Source organism: Plecotus auritus, assembly GCF_963455305.1.
Source record: "Plecotus auritus genome assembly, chromosome: 7".
Lineage (NCBI taxonomy): Eukaryota > Metazoa > Chordata > Mammalia > Chiroptera > Vespertilionidae > Plecotus > Plecotus auritus.
The window spans coordinates 68,640,326-68,657,438 of NC_137774.1; the positions used below are offsets into that span (position 1 = coordinate 68,640,326).

The following is a 17,113-nucleotide window of genomic DNA, read 5'->3' on the forward strand; positions in this document are numbered from 1 at the left end:
GGGAAAATTGAGCGTGTGCTTTGTGCTACTTCCGGGGTGCCATAGTACACGCCTCAGCTTCTGTCTGAGCCCAGCTGATCTCCATAGTGTTCCAGGGCCGTCTGCTGCAGATGCCTTCGTTGTTTCCTGGCCCCAAAATAGTGGGGGATGGATCCTGTTGGGGAAATAGTCCTCTTGGCTTCCTTCTGGAAACAGCATAGAAATTCCCTAAAGAGGGAAAGTACGCCTCAGGAGTGGTGTCTGCCCCCCAAACTGTGCTGAGCCCGTTGTATTCTTGTGCTTTTGGTCCCTGTTGTAGGAGAGTGGCAGTTCCCAGAAGACTGGGAAGCACGGCCCAGGCCAAGACAAACCCCACGAAACTTATCGACTGCTGAAACGCAGGAACCTGATCATAGAAGCCGTCACCAACCTCCGCTTAATCGAGAGCTTATTCACGTAAGGAGGAGTCTCTCGGTCTCGCACCAGTGATAAATCTCATGCCAGTTAGTCATCACACATGCAGAAATGGCCGAGAGCCATTTGAATCTCCCTCCCTGTATAGATCATGGTGTTCCTTGTAGTAGAAAGGATTTCGTTTGTTCTTGTGATTTGACAAGTGTGAACATTGAGGAATACACGACAGGGCATGGAGACTGAGCATGAGCTAGAAGTCCTAGGGACTGCATGCACCTTTCTCCCTCCTTGGAAATTTCGTGGCAGCAAAGGGGTAAGAAGAAACTTAGGCAGATAATAGCATCGGCTAGAATCTTACATGAAAGCAAAAACAAGAGACACAAGTAGAACTCCCGTGCGTGGGGTGCCTCTGTTCATGGAGAGGTTCTGCACTTTAGTTCGGTCCTTCCGACTGCTGTTATCACCACCTCCTGGGTGGCATCTTCATGGCTCCTGAGGCACCCAGCGTGAAAGGCACCTGAGTCAAGAACCTGACTTCTCTAGGCAATGGGGAGGCCATCTGCAGACACTACTGCCGAGCTCCCTTCTTTGGTGCAGTGATGGGTTTGGCCAAATGTTCCTACTGTCCCTGCCATTCCCTCGGTGATCTAGAAATGTCACCATAGTGACTCATTAAGATCTAGAGCAGGGGTGGGGAACATCCAGCCCCTGGGCTTTATAAGGCTCACGAAATCATTGGGTCTGGCTCTGCCAAGGCATTAGGAGTGAGTTAATTAAATGTTTTACTACATATAGCAGACTAATTTGTTGTTATTGTTAATCCTCACCCAAGTATAATTTTCCATTGATTTTTTAGAGAGCATGGAAGGGAGGGGGAGAGACAGAGAGAAACATCAGTGTGAGAGAGACATCGATTGGTTGTCTCTTCCACACACCCCAACCAGGGCTGGGGATCAAACCTGCAACCAAGATACTTGCCCTTGACAGGAATTGAACCCAGGACCTTTCAGTCTGAGGGCCAACACTGAGTGGGCCCTGAACCACGCGGGTCGTGTTACTGGATCCCGCCTTCCAGGCAGAGCAACATTCTATCTACTGAGCCAAACCATCTAGGGCTAGCAGGCTAATTTTTAAGTTGATAATTTTGTATGACTCATGAATCCTATATAATAAAAGAGTAATATGCAAATTGACTGTCACTCCAACACACAAGATGGCCGCCCCATGTGGTCAAAGATGGCTGCCCCCATGTGGACACAAGATGGCCGGCAGGGGAGGGCAGTTGAGGGGGGACCAGGCCTGCAGGGGAGGGCAGTTGGGGGGGCCAGGCCTGCATGGGAGGGCAGTTGTGGGGGACCATGCCTGCAGGGGAGGGCAGTTGGGGGGGACCAGGCCTGCAGGGGAGGGCAGTTGTGGGGGACAAGGCCTGCAGGGGAGGGCTATTGGGGGGAACCAGGCTGGCAGGGGAGGGCAGTTGGGGGGGCCAGGCCGGCAGGGGAGGGCAGTTGGGGGTGACCAGGCTGGCAGGGGAGGACAGTTAGGGGTGACCAGGTTGGCAGGGGAGGGCAGTTAGGGGCAATCGGGCTGGCAGGGGAGTAGTTAGGCATTGATCAGGCTGGCAGGGGAGTGGTTAGGGGTTGATCAGGCTGGCAGGCAGAAGCGGTTGGTGGCAATCAGGCAGGCAGGCAGGCGAGCAGTTGGTAGCCAGCGGTCCTGGATGTGAGAGGGATGTCCGACTGCCCATGAGGATTGGGCCTAAACGGGCAGTCAAACATCCCTCGAGGGGTCTCAGATTGGAAAGGGTGCAGGCTGGGCTGAGGGACACCCCCCTCCCCGTGAACAAATTTCGTGCACCGGGCCTCTAGTGATGTTATAAATATCCAAGTGGCCCCTGGCAGAAAAAAGTTTCCCCACCCCTGCTCTCTGAGGATAAGGTAAAAGAGGAGAGGAATCAAAAAGAGCTTCCGATCTAGGTGTCAGCAGTGGTAAGCTGGAACATTCCTCGCTGGCTGTTAAATTGGCATAGAGACTTCGCCCAGAGGTTGCCATCATGGCTCCCCCAGTTTTCCTGCCATCGCGTCGCAAATCATGTAATCTCTTTGAGTTCCTGGTGAGAAGCTCAGAATGTGGAGCTGCTACGAACGGTGGCTTGTCTTTAGCCAACTATTTATCCCCAAGAGAGATGATCTTAATATTTCAAGGAGTCAACCTTTCAATGGTGAAACCTCCTTTAATTCTCCCCCAATTTCTGTTGGGTGCCATTAGGCATGTCTTGGTTGCCTGGGTTGAGAACGGCCTTCTGTGTTGAGGTTGGGAATATTAACTGCTTATTTTGTGATGCCCCAGGATTCAGAAAATGATCATGGATCAGGAGAAGCAGGAAGGCGTGTCCACCAAGTGCTGTAAGAAGTCCATCGTCCGCCTGGTGCGGAACCTGTCTGAGGAAGGTCTCTTGAGACTGTATCGGACTACGGTTATCCAAGATGGCATCAAGAAGAAGGTAACCACGGGTTCTCCTGATGCCTATAGAGCTAACTGCTGGAAGTTTCCATGTCCAGCTTCTCATATCCTTGTTATATCTCTGTCATTCCTTTGTTGTCAATAACTCGGAATTTCCTGTTATGCCTCCTAATTTGGGGAACAGGGTTCATCCCATCTTTCTGTGGAAGCTGGAAACAGAAGAGAAAAATAATGTAATTGGATCCCAGAGCAGCATGTGCCACCCACGGCAGGGGTCCAGCCCTGCAGCAGCCTTGGAAGAGAGGAGGGGAACTGAGGCATGTGGACGTTCAGCAGAGTAGCATGGGGAGTAATTAAGCAACACGTAGGAGGTGGAAAATTTAGACTAAGCAGCAGAACATCTTCCACAGAGATCTGAGGAAACATCTCCCAGAGGAAATGATGGCTGTGGCTCCATTAGCTTGCACTGCTGTGATTATCCGATGGGGAACAACATATCTCTTCTGTCTCAATTTATCTCTTTCTGTAAAATTTAAAGTTTGGGGCATTCCCATAGCAACTGTAGCTCAGTGACTTTGCACATATTCTAAGGCATCAATTTTTCAGGGTCAGAATAATTTGAGAGCCCAGCTGGGCACTGGGACCAAAGGGAATGGTGCTGTGGGGACAGTCACTTGTAATTTCCTGATCAATTTTTCTGACTGCACCTTAAATATCTGCCTTAAGAGAGTTCTGCTTTGATGTTTTGTTTTCTTAATAAGCTGGCAAGGTCATTTCAGGTTTTTTACTTTCACTTATTTATTGAGACATTGAAATTTGAAAACACAGAGCAGTACAAAAAATGACTTCAGAAACACATTTTCTACCATTCTAAGTTGACAGCACTCATCGATTTTTATGTCTACTGTGAGTCCCCTTGACCTTGTTCCTCTCCCATCCCCAGCAGCTTGCCACTCAGCCCCTGAAGCGGTGGCAGGAGGCCTTCTGTTGATGTCTCTGTTGAAGGACAAAAGCTCCGGCCCATCAGTTGCAACACCTCTGATTTCTGTTGGTCTTCACAGAGCAGAGGTTTCAGAGGGGAAAGACCTGTCTGGGCAGAAATTGAGGGCAAGAAAACCTTACCCCATCTAATAATGGAGAGGGGCAGTCTGACAAAGGTATCCCCTGTATTTCCAACTCCTGTTTGGCCCCATAACTAACTACCAGGCAGAACTGGGGTGAGTGGGACAGGTGGGGTGGGGAGCAAGTGCAACGAGGACTCAAAGATGAAGGTGCCCAGACCTCGGGCCTCTTGCCACAAGTACACTGGAACCTTTGTTCTCGAACTCAATTCGTTCCGGAAGGCTGTTCAAAAAGCATTTTGTTTGAAAACTGAATCATTTTTCCCTATTAGAAATAACGTAAATTGAATTGAATCATTCCAGACTCCCAAATGATTTCCTGTTTTAACTTCCCTTACATACAGTATATATCTAATGTCTATTTAATCTATAAACAAACACTACTTAAATTTATTGACCACCCCCTACTGGCCTTCTACCCCTACTGGCCTTAAATGAATCACTTTCAGTACTGGTTACAGGAGTGGATGTTAGGAGGTTAGTATGCAGCATCTTCACTTTTTCACTTATCATAGCCTCTGAAGTGCTCTCACAGGCTAACTACTTTTTGTTTATCCAAATCAATAGCCATTTTTCTGCCTCTTCAATTGCCTGTAATCATTGTTTTGTTAGCACTTTCACACTCTTAACAACATCAGCTCTCTTGATGGCCTCTTTATTTTAAAGTTGTGCAAATAAACACAAAAATATTCACCTCACAATTTCCTGAGATGTTAGCAAGAGGAGGTTTAGCAGTAAACTGACTCAAATTCTCCTTTGTGGCCTGAGAAACACTTTTTGTCATGCTAACGTATCATCAAGAAGGAGTTGAGAACCTAAGTTTTGTTCAATAACCAAAACATCCCCCACCTTCACCCCACTCCCAACAACTTGGTAGCGAACCAAATTGTTTAAGATGGGAGACATTCAAGAACCACTATAGTGGAACCACTACATGGTACCCACTTTTCCAGCTGGAAAGGGTTGCAGTATTGTACATCTGCCTCCAGAATACGCTTAAGTATCTCAACAGCACTTTCTCTGGCACCGGAGCCTAGGCTGCCCACAGGCTGCCTCCTGGTCTCCTGGAGCATGTGGATCAGAGTTGCTGTGCCCAGCATCGGCCTTTGCCCTGGCTTCCGCATCTGGCCACCTGCCCATTGGGCCTGTGGGAAGTTGGCTGGGCCATTTGACTGTGGAAAGTGGGGAAATAGGAATGCTTTGGATTTGTACCATGCTTTTAAATTCCCTGGGTGTTACCTAGCTGTCTCTCACTTGAGCCTCACAAAACCACTAAACAATTGGCAGGGCATGAGGGAGGGGTCCCCATTTCACAAATGAGGAGCAGAGGAGACTGAGCCACAGCAGCTTTTGATGTTTTGTTTTCTAAAACATCAGGCGTTGCTGCCTATTCCCTGTGACCCTCTTTCAGGTCATTTTTGGCTCGAAGCCTGCTGATCAGAGTTAGCCATTTAGAAAACCTTACTTTGCTCTCCCCTGCCAATGACAGAGACAGAAAGGAAGCCTGGCTGGCCAGGTGCCTGGCCATTGTGCCTGCCATCTCCTGCACAGCTGTCACCCCACACCCTCTGCTCAGTTCCAGGTCATTTCCATTTGTCCTCCAGTTATCCCTCATGAGGTGGTAACCACCCTAACTGCTCAGCTGCAGCACCTTGGAAAAGCTAAAACAACAAAGCAGCTCTAAATCCTCTGCCAATCTGTTTAGAAGCGCACCTGGCAGGAGTCCCTGGCGGCACTCAGCGAGGGGAGATTAATGAAGGCGTTTACCTTTTCCAGGTGGAAGCCCTCAGGATTCACAAGCACTTCTGGGACATTCTCAGATAGCAGGAGCGGGGCATAGGGAACAGCCTACCAGGTAGATGTGTGACCAGTGGGCCCTGACACCCAGTGAGAGCACTGTAGGAAGACGGCCCTTTCTAGGGCAGACTTCCTCTCCTGAGCAGAGCAGCACATTACTGATGGCAGAACTTGATCGCTTGATGAGCGGAGGGATTTTGACAATGGGAAACTGTTCACAGTGCACTTTGCTTCAGTCTCATAACTGTCTTTAGGAAAGGTTCATGAACGGGGTAACCAGCGCTCCACCAGGGAGCCGAGTTGTGGAGCTAAGTCTCCCTGAGCTCTTCCCACCCATGGGGACACTGTCCTCTCTCTGCAGGTGGATCTGGTAGTGCACCCTTCCATGGACCAGAACGACCCTCTGGTGAGAAGTGCCATCGAGCAGGTTCGTTTCCGGATCTCCAATTCAAGCTCAGCAAACAGGCAAGTAGCAGCAACACAGGACTTGTGTGATCTCAGTGAATTCACTGGGTTGGGCTTTGTGGTCATGACCCCCTAGACTGATAAGGATCAATTTCTGGATTCTTTAAGAAAAAAGAAAATCCTCACATTTTTTATTCTATTCTAATTGTGGACAGAGCACTCCAAGTCACAGACCCTGTGATGTGAAACTTGCTCAACCTCATAATGGCTCAGAACGATTCTAGTTGCCTTCCTGACATCTCTAGCTCTGCCCATAAATCATCTAATGGACTGAAAGAAACTTAAGAATGGGAGAGACTTCATAGCTGGGTCTAAACCACAGGTGATCTGTGGATGAGCAGAGGCCTGGCTCTGGCTTGCAGGTGCTGGTTTGTGCATCTTGCCATACATTGGCCATATGTACTCTGAATCAGATGCCAATTAATTTCATATCAAATTCCTGATTTCTAGCATTTATGGAAGTATCAGAGAACCTAATATGTCAGGCTCCCTTTCTCACAGGTAGCAGCTGCCCCGTAGGTGGGGGTGCACTCTCCAGGTCACCACACTCCTCACCATTCCCAAATGTCTAGTGACCTGGCACATTTTATTCATTTAAAACATCTGCCAGGCCTCTAGAGCAGTTGAGTTTGAGGCCTCAGAACCAAATGGCTTCATCTGATTCATGAGGACAAAACGTGTCCTTTCTCTCAGCCCTTGGTTTTCTCACCATAACATTGGCTCGCACTTGGTCTGCAGGCTTAAAGTGCCCCAGCCTACAGTGCCTAAAGGGGAGGCCAAAGAAGAAAGTCAAGGAAAAGAGGACCCGAGTGGATCAGGAGATTCTCAGCCGAATGATTGCTCTAAACCAGAGAGTGGACGGGTGAAAAAAACTGATGAGAAAATGGGCATAACCCAGCTTAAAAATTACAACCCTGTAGTAGGTAAGAATCAACTGCTTGTCAATGTCTAACTGTGTTTCATTGGTTGTTTGCATGATGCCCTTTGAGTTACTTGGTGTTGTACATTTAAGCACTGGGCTGCAGTCAGGGAATAAGGTCTGAATTGCTGGCTGGGTCATGTGGGCTGGTCACATCACTTCCACCGGCATCAGTTTCCCTATCTGCAAGATGGAAATGATTCTTGCCCAATATACCTCACAAGGCTGTTGCAAAACTCAGATGGAACTATGCTAGATCCCGCCCTGGCTAGTGTGGCTCACTTGGTTAGAGCATCATCCCATATACCGAAAGGTTGCAGGTTCGATTTCCAGTGAGGGCACATACTCAGGTTGCAGATTTGATACCTTGTGAGAGTGTGCATACAGGAGGCAGCCAATCGATGTTTCTCTCTCACATCAGTATTTCTCTCTCTCCCTCTCCCTTTCTCTCTCAAAAAAAGAAACTATCCTAGATCCCAACATGAGGAATTATTTACAAAGATTAATTTCTTTTGCTGACTACCCTTGGGCTGGAATATTCTATTTCAGAAAATCTCTACCTCTGCTGACCCCATGAGCCTTCTGGTAGTTTCAGCCATTGGCGAGTTTGAGCATTCATATAATTTTCTCAGAGTCGGGTCTCTAACAGAGCTGGCTCCTCCCTCATCCCCCACTAAGCTGCTCTAATGTAAATGTGTGAGGTCAAGTGCAGTGGAGGACTTTATAATCGAGTGTTTCGTTGTTCCTCTCCTAGTCACAAACGCGTGTTGGTGGTGAGAAAAGGCAACTTACCAGGGCACGGGCTCTGTCAGGCAGAAAACGTGTCCTGGTATGGGATGTGGCAAACTCGGGACTCCAGACAGAAGAGTCACCTGCGTGACTTCCCCTTCTGAAGGCTGCAGTCACACAAGCATGGCCTTTACTCTCCAGGTTTCATAGAGAGTGCAGACGGAGAGGAAACACGCACTCTCTAACTATGCACCTGAGTAGATGACCCAGGGCAGGCCAGCACATGCACTTGAGTAGATGGACTAGGCTTGCCGGGAGGAGGGGCCTCTACTCACTGTCCTTACCACCCTGTTCTTTTGTCTCCCTTGACTCACCTGCTCCCTCTTGCTGGGGAAAGCTAAGGAACACTTTATTTGTATCAACAAAGAAATAAGCTACTTTAAAAGAACCTAGATTTTGAAATATTTTGCACAACCCCCATCAAGACAGGAGTTCTAAATGGGGGTATGTCGGGCCCTCCATGGTGGTTCCCTCCTCCATTACACTCTGGCTCACCTCCTGTGCTCTCCTTCCTTGCTTCACACTGTCATTCCAGCCTGTGGCCCTTCCTCGAATGTGTCAGGCACCTTGCATTACCCTGGGTTGTACAGCCCAGGTTCTCTGTAAGGCCTGCCCAGTCACGGACTTGTGGACTTCCCTCGAGGCCTTTCCCCAGTGAGGCCTTTCCTGGCCTTTATGTAGAATTACAGTCCTCCTCCCTGTCCCTTCCTCGCTTTATTTTCTGCACCAGCTATTTCCATCTGATGTCTTATTTCAGGATTTTGGTATTGTCTGCCCTTTCCCACTAGAAAGTAACTTCCATGAGAGTAAGAACATTTTCTGTCTCCCTGGCACCTGAGACAGTGGCAACAACAGTTTTTTAGGGAATTGAACTGATTTGAATCTGGGGCTTTTCAAGCACTGCTTTCCCCCTTCCTTGCCTCAGTTCCTGGACTTGGGCGATCTATAGGATTTCTGCCCAAAATGGCTCGCCTGCGGGTGGTCCACAGGTTTCTGTGGTACCTGATCTATGGGCACCCTGCCAGCGACACAGAAGAGAAGCAGGGCTTCAGCAGTGAAAGAACGGGAAAGCAGGAGCCAGGCAGGACCGGAGCCCCGCCCTCCTCCGGAAAAGACTTGGAGGCCTCCTTTGATGCCCCACCGAGCGACAACCAAGATGGAGAAGTCCGGGAGGCTGAAGTGGAGCTCCCCACAGAGGCAGGTGAGATGACCCAGGGCAGGCCAGCAGCAGCGAGATCCAAAGGGGGAGTCATGATGGATTCTTATTCTTGTGGTCTGAACTGGCAGAATATCTACACTGCCCTGATACAAACTTTCTGAACCTCTGGGCTTCCTGCCTGACAAGTAGATTTTCTCACGTTTGTGGTAAGAGAGAACCAAGACCTACTAGGAGGTGATATCACCATCATGACTTGGACCCTGTCTCTGGTTTTCTCATAGTATATGTGGATGAAGCCTCATGGACACGCTACGTCCCTCCCATTCCAATCTACAGGGACTTCGGCTTCGGCTGGGCTCTTGTCAGCGACATTCTCCTCTGCCTGCCCCTCTCCATCTTTATCCAGATTGTGCAAGTCAGCTACAAGGTACTGGCAACTCCCAAGCTATCACAGGGGCTAGCCCCTCAGCTCCAGGCCAGAGGGCCCATACTCACCTGGTCAAGCAAAAATGCTTCAAGACTTGCAGTTGCCTGGATGGATGGATGGATGGATGGATGGATGGATGGATGGATGGATGGATGGTTGATTGGATAGATGGAGAGATAGGAGATTGGATGGATGGTTGGTTGGTAAGTCAAAGACTTGTTCTTCTAGATAGATCAACCATAAGACAGACAAATATCATGGTGTGACATTATAATATGTATTCAGAAATTTGGTTTATACAGAAAAAGAAGGAAATAAAAATTACCCATGACTTTATCACTCAGACAGCTAGTGATTTTGGTACATTTTCTCCTAGTCTTTTTATCTTATGCTATGTTTGTGTGGACATGCATGTATATGTGTATATTAGATCTCCCATTTGTTTGTTTTTTTAAACTGAATTGAGACTATATTTACTCTTTTATGTTTTTTTCCACTGAACAATATATTGTGTTTTCCACATCATTGAGTTTTAACTTAATATTAAGTAAATTCATAGTATTCTTTCTTATGCACATACCCTAATCTATTTAATGAGTCCTCTATTCTTAGACATTTAAGTTCTAGTTTCTTGTTATTACAAATGACAGGTGATAATACCTTTTGTTAGACATATTCGTGGGAAGTTCCAAAGTTTTTTCTTTATGGTAAGGACAGAAATGGAATCACTGGCTTCCAGGGAAATCAGCATTCTTCTTCTCTTTTTAATATAACTTACTAAGTGATCACCCCAATTTTAAAAGTTAAATTAAATACCCACCATACATAGTATATTTGTTTATTTTATTTTTAATATAAAAGTTATATTAAATTAAATACCCACCATACATAGTATATTAAATTAAATACCCACCCATCACTTAGTAAGTTATATTAAATACCCATCTGTCACCATACATAGTTATTGCAATATTATTGACTGTATTGACTATGCTGTACTTTACATCCCCCTGACATTTCTGTAACTATCAATTTTTACTTCTTGATCCCTTCACCTTCTTCACCCAGCTCCCCAACTTCCGCCCATTTGACAACTGTCAGAATATTCTGTTTCTGTTCTGCTTGTTTGTTTAGTTTATTTTTTAGATTCCACATGTAAGTGGAATCATATGGTATTTGTCTTCTTCTGTCTGACTTATTTCACTCAGCACAATACCCTCTATGTCTATCCATGTTGTCGTAGATGGCGAGATTTCATGCTTTTTTACGGCTGGGTATTCCATTATATATGTGTACTTCTGTACCCATTCATCTATTGATGGACACTTAGGTTGCTTTCATATTTGGCTAAATAATGCTGCAGTGAACATATGGATGCATATGTTTTTTTGGTTTATTGTTTTGGGTTTCTTCAGACAAATATCCAGAAGTGGAATTGCTGGGTCCTTCTTTTTCTCTTGTTATATAACCTTTGTTTTGTTTTTTTACAAGTCAATGATTTTTTAATTGAATTTATTGGCATGCCATTGGTTAATAAAATTATATAGATTTCAGGTATATGATTCTAGAATACATCATCTGTATACCGTATTGTGTGTTTACTACCCCAAGTCTAGTCTCATTTCATCACCATTTATCCCCTCTTTACCTTCTTGTACCTCCTCCCAACCCCTTTCCCTCTGGCAATCACCATACTATTGTCTGTGATAAAGTCTGTTTTGTCTGGTGTATTTATTGTTACCCCAGCTTTTTGTTTGTTTGTTTCTATTTTCATGAAATACCTTTTTTCCATCCCTTTACTTTTAGTCTGTGTCTTTCTATCTGAATTGAGTCTCTAGTAGACAGCATATGTAAGGGTCTTGTTTTGTTACCCATTCAGCCTCTATATGTCTTTTTTAAGTAATTGTTGACAGCCTGGCCAGTGTGGCTCAGCGGTTGAGTGTCAACCCAGGAACCAAGAAAACACTGGTTCAATTCCTGGTCAGGGCACATGCCCAGGTTGCTAGATCAATGATGTTCCTCTCTCATCAGTATTTCTCTCTATCCCTCTCCTTTCCTCTATCTCTAAAAATAAATAAAAGGTATTTTAAAAATAAATAAAAATAAAGCCCTCGCTGGTTTGGCTCAGTGGAGAGAGCATCAGTGTGCAGACTGAAGGGTCTTGGGTTCGATTGCAGTCAAGGGCACATACCTAGGCTGTAGGCTCAATCCCTGTCCCTGGTTGGGGCGCATACAGGAGGCAAGCAATCGATGTGTTTCTCTCATATCAATGTTTCTTTCTTGTGTGTCTCCCCTTCCCTTCCAATCTCTAAAAATCAATGGAAAAATATCCTTGGATGAGAATTAACAAAAATATATATAGATAGATAGATAGATAGATAGATAGATAGATAGATAAATAATTAATTGCTGACAGATATGTAGTTATTACATTTTATTATTAACCTTTTAAATCTTTTTCTTCTTAAAGAAAACCCTTTTACATTTTTTGTAATACTGGTTTGGTGGTGGTGAATTCTTTTAGCTTCTGCTTATCTGGGAAGCTCTTTATCTTCTGATTTTATGATAGCTTTGCTGGGTGGAGTAATCTTGGTTTTAGATCCTTGTTTTTCATCACTTTAAATATTTCTTACCAAACCCTTCTAGCCTGCAAAGTTTCTGTTGAGAAATCAGCTGACAATCTTTTGGGAGTTCTCTTGTAGGTAACTAAGTGTTTTTCTCTTGGTGCTTCTAAGGTTCTCTTTTTGTCTTTAACCTTTGGCTTGGTGTGGGCCGCTTTGGATTCATCTTATATGGGACCCTCTGTGCTTCCTGGACTTTCATGTCTATTTATTTAACCAGGTTAGGGAAGTTTTCCGTCATTTTCTTTAAAATATATTTTTATTGATTTTAGAGAGGAAGGGAGAGGGAGAGATTTATTGGGAGTTCAACCGGGAGAATGGGAATTCGATTGCTCACTATGACATGCGCTGACCCCAAGGGGCGGCACGGAACATGGCGGGCGACCAGTGGTGGCGGCAGCAGGACGCTGAGGGAGCAAGGGAAGGGGGAGGCGGGGGGAACCATGTGGTGGTAGTGTGCGGGAGGTAAGGGAAGGAGGTGGTGGGGAACCTGATTGGCCCTGATTGCCAGCCAAGCCTAGGGACCCTACCCATGCATGAATTTCGTGCACCGAGCCTCTAGTCAATGAAGAGAGAATCATTGATTAGCTGCCTCCTGCATGCCCCCTACCAGGGATCGAGCCCGCAACCTGGGTATGTGCCCTTGACCAAAATCAAACTTGGGACCCTTCAGTCCTCAGGCCAACACCCTATCCACTCAGCCAAACTGGCTAGGACTCCATCATTTTTTTACATAGGTTTTCAATTCCTTGCTCTCTCTCTCACTCTTCTCCTTCCGGCACTCCCATGTTGCAAATGTTGATACACTTGAAATTGCCCCAGAGGCTCCTTAAACTATCCTCATTTTTGTGGATTCTCTTTTTCCTTTTTTTAATCTTTACCAGAGGATATTTTTCCATTGATTTTTAGAGAGAGGGAAAGACAGAGAGAAATAGCGATGTGCTAGAAATACATCGATAGGTTGCCTCCTGTACGTGCCCTGACCAGGGAGGAGCCTGCAACTGAGGTATGTGCCCTTGACCTGAATCAAACCTGGGACCGTCTGGTCTGCAGTCCTGGTGCTCTATCCACTGAGCCAAACCAACTAGGGCTATGGATTCTCTTTTTCATTCTGCTGTTTTGATTAGGTGTTTTCTACTTCCTTATCTTCCATATCTGTTTCATCTACTCCACTGTTGATTCCCTGTAATATATTCTTGATTTCACTTAAAGTATTCTTCATTTCTGGCTGGTTCCTTTTTATGTTTTCTGTCTTTGTTTTTATGTTTCCTGTCTCTTTGTTGATGTTCTCACTAAGTTCCTTATGCATCCTTATAACCAATGTTTTGAACTCTGCATCTAGTAGATTTCTTGTCTCCAGTTTAGTTCTTTTTCTGGAGTTTAGTTTTCTTTCATTTGGGATCTGTTTCTTTGTTTCCTGATTTTGGCTGTCTCCCTGTGTTTGTTTCTCTGTATTAGGTAGAGCTGCTACTGCTCCCAGGCTCGGTAAAGTGGCCTTGTGTAGTAGGTATCCTATAGAATCCAGTGGCACAGCCTCCACCCCCCACCCCAACCCCAATCACCTAAGCTGGGCACTTCACATGCGCCGCCCCCCACTCCCCCGTAGGCTGTGTGCACCTTCCTGTGGAAGCTATGATTGCTGTTGGCACCCCAATAGGAGGGAATTACCCCCAGGCCAATGGCTGCAAGGATGAGCTGTGACCACCCTGGAGGATCAGCTGTGCAGGAGCCAATCCCACAAAGTAGGACTTCCTTCAGCAGGGCTCTGGTGCCTGCTGTGTCTGCCCCTTGAGTGTGTCTCTTGGGAAGGTAGTTGGTGGTGTTTGGACATGGTCTGAAGTGGGTGCACTGGCTCTGGGGCCTCCTGGAAGATTCAGGCCAAGGTCAGCTGCTGCCTGTACCCTGCCCAGGATATAGCCCCACCCTCACCCCATGAGCTACAAAGCAGTCTTCAGAGGGCTGCTGCTTGTGCTGGGCTTGAAGAGGCCAAGCTGCAAACCAAGGCTGGCTGCCACTAGTGCCAGGCCTGGGGCCACTTAGCAAGCGGTACAGGCATGCAGCATGCTGAGGCCAGATGCTGCTTGTTTAGAGATTTTAGGAAAGTGAACTGTGAGCCAAGATGGGCCATTCATATGGAAAAGCCACTGGAAACAGCTTGGGTGGGCCCACAAGCTGGATGAGGCTGGGTCTCAGGGAATCACCAGAGCAGGATGAACAGTGTTAGCCAGGTTGATGGAGACTCAAATATGGAGCCCAGCCTGCTGGCTCTGTGGGATAGAAAGCTCAGCGAAGGAACAGTGGCCTCTGCCAGCACTTCTGCCTGGCAGAATGTTGCCCTCACAGTTCTCACCTTGATGCCAGTCAATTCAGTTCCTCCCTGTATATCCTTGGTGCCTTTTCACCTATTGCTCCAGTGCTGGAGCTTAGAGCACATGAGTCCGAGTAAGTCTCTGTGGAGAGCCCTTTAAGAGGAACTGCCTGGGACTCCAGCAGCCCTCCGTCTCACTTAGCCACAGTCCCCACTGGTTTTTACAGCCAGAAGTATGGGGACTTCTTTCCTGACACTGGAACCCTAGGCTGGGGGCATGGTGTGGGGCTGGGACCCCTCGCTCAAACGTCCACAGGCTGAGACATCCCTTCCTACCACACATGGTTGTCAGACCAGCTATTCCACATCTCCACCCTTCCTATCAGTCTCAGTGTGGCTTCTTCATTATATCCTTAGTTTTAGGGCTTCTGTTCAGCTAGATTTCAGGCAGTTCTGAATGGTGGTTATTTTTTTTTGTAGTTTAGTTGTAATTTTGATGTGCTTGTGAGAGCTTCCAAGTACTGCATTTACCTGTGCTGCCATCTTCATCTGTTTTTAAAATATAAAGGAGTATATTCCCATATCATCCCCTGGAAGTATTTTAGCAATATGATTGCCCACCAGCAGTATATGAGGGCAGTGTGGCAGATGGCCTGGAAAGGAGGGGTAACATGATATGGGAGGTTTGGGGGAGACAGGAAGGAGGAGGCACCATCACCATAGGGCTGATGGGCAGGTTCAGAGAGGCTGCAGACCAGAAAATAGTGGGGTGTTTTGCCCAGCCAGTGTTGCTCAGTGTTTGAACATCAACTCATGCACCAAGAGGTTGCTGGTTCGATTCCCAGTCAGGACATGTCCGGGTTGTGGGCTCGATCCCCAGTGAGGGGCATGCAGGAGACAGCCAATCGATATTTTGTCTCATCGATGTTTCTATCTTTCTCTCCCTCTCTAAAATTAATTTTTAAAAGATTAAAGAAAATAGTGGTAAATGTTTTTTCACAATTCTAGCAATTCACTGGTCTTGAGGTTAAGCTGAACCCTAAATCACCTTGTAGGTGGACAACCTGGATGAATTTCTGAATGACCCTCTGAAGCAGCACACACTGATCCGCTTTCTCCCCAGGCCTATCCGGCAGCAGCTCTTATACAAGAGGTGAGTCCCTGGAACTGCATAGAGTGGCCGAGGGTCCTGCACTCCCCTGGAAGTTAGGGGCTAAATACTCATTAACCAGGGAGAGGAAAGGTTTCTGCCTTGCTGGTTGTAGAGATCCGAGGTTTTCATGAATTCAGCCACCTGTGAGCCTTCTAAAGCCCGGGCAAGTGAAATCCGTGCTGGTACATTTTATACTTGATTTCAAGGTTCTTTTAAAGTAAATTCTGCTGATGAAGTCTGAAAGCCTTAATGTGGTTTTGTCTTTTTGTTACTTTTACTTTCTAACCCAAAACCCCAGTGTGGAATTGATGCTCCATTGCCCTTGTTGGGTGTGGGAAGGGCAGTTCTGGGCTCCAGTACTGTGCAGGCCCAAGGCCAGTCCTCCAGGTCCCACCAGGTAGAAGAGGAGAGTAAGTGAGGTGCCCTCCTCGCCCCAGATGCAGACCCCCTGACCACAGTCAGCGTGTGGTGTGATTGGATCCTGCTCCTCCCCTCTGTTTTCTAGACGATACATTTTTTCAGTGTTGGAGAACCTGCAGAGGCTGTGTTACATGGGGCTGCTGCAGTTTGGTCCCACAGAAAAGTTTCAGGATAAAGATCAGGTAACATCTTTCAAGCCCAAATTGAAGTGGTCCTGACTGTTAAGCACAGTTTCCAGACGGCTCACCTGAGGCTGATTCTGTGGTTTCTCCCGCCCCATCCCTGCCTGCCTTGCAGATCTTCATTTTCTTGAAGAAGAATGCGGCTATCGTTGATACCACCATCTGTGACCCACATTACCACCTTGCCCACAGCAGCCGGCCCTTTGAAAGGCGTTTTTATGTCCTGAATTCAATGCAGGATGTGGAAAACTACTGGTTTGATCTGCAGTGTGTCTGCCTCAACACCCCTTTAGGTACCATCTGTCTTTGCTGGTCCTCACTGCTTTCCCCCCTTGCTGTGGAACAACTGAAATTAGAGCTGGAGAGGACAAGATGATGCCTCGTGGTTTCCAGGCTGCTCCCGGAGGCCTATCGTGTCCTTGGGGCTCCCTTAGAAAGAAGTGTAGCAGGCCTTGAATGGGGAGGTATGCCAGCCCCACTCTCCATTCGGCCCAAGCAGCTCCACTTGATCTTTACTTACATGTTCATTCAGTAGGTATTTATGAACACCTCAGCGTGCATTTCCTGTGCCTGGCCACAAGCAATGAAAACACACCTCGTCCCTGCCTTCGTGAGACTTCATTCTTGGGGAGAAGACACACACACACACACACACACACACACACACACACACACACACACACACACACACACACACCAGGGTGTGATGAGTGTCAGGGAGGAAATGCACAGGATGATGAGCTGAGGGCATTTGAATGAATGGTCAGGCAGCCTTTCTGAGGAGGAGACATTTGAGGCTGAGCCAGCCGTGTCCAGAACTGGGGAACAACATTCCAGGCACGGGAAGCAGCAAGTGCAAAGGCCCCAAGTGTGGTTGGAGAAACAGAAAAGGCCAGCAT

At 46.9% G+C, this 17,113-nt stretch overlaps 1 protein-coding gene across 3 annotated transcripts in view; it reads left to right on the forward strand.

Annotated features, from left to right (window-relative positions):
* The window catches only part of GTF3C1 (general transcription factor IIIC subunit 1), a 93,816-nt gene that overhangs the window by 50,451 nt on the left and 26,252 nt on the right, over positions 1-17,113 (forward strand). For all 3 annotated transcript variants that reach the window (XM_080682407.1, XM_080682409.1, XM_080682408.1), the window contains exons 11-19: positions 299-435; positions 2,740-2,893; positions 6,133-6,236; positions 6,975-7,159; positions 8,870-9,145; positions 9,385-9,530; positions 15,515-15,612; positions 16,118-16,214; positions 16,330-16,507. In XM_080682407.1, the coding sequence (XP_080538533.1) occupies positions 299-435; positions 2,740-2,893; positions 6,133-6,236; positions 6,975-7,159; positions 8,870-9,145; positions 9,385-9,530; positions 15,515-15,612; positions 16,118-16,214; positions 16,330-16,507 (1,375 nt within the window). The remainder of the gene's footprint in view (positions 1-298; positions 436-2,739; positions 2,894-6,132; positions 6,237-6,974; positions 7,160-8,869; positions 9,146-9,384; positions 9,531-15,514; positions 15,613-16,117; positions 16,215-16,329; positions 16,508-17,113) is intronic.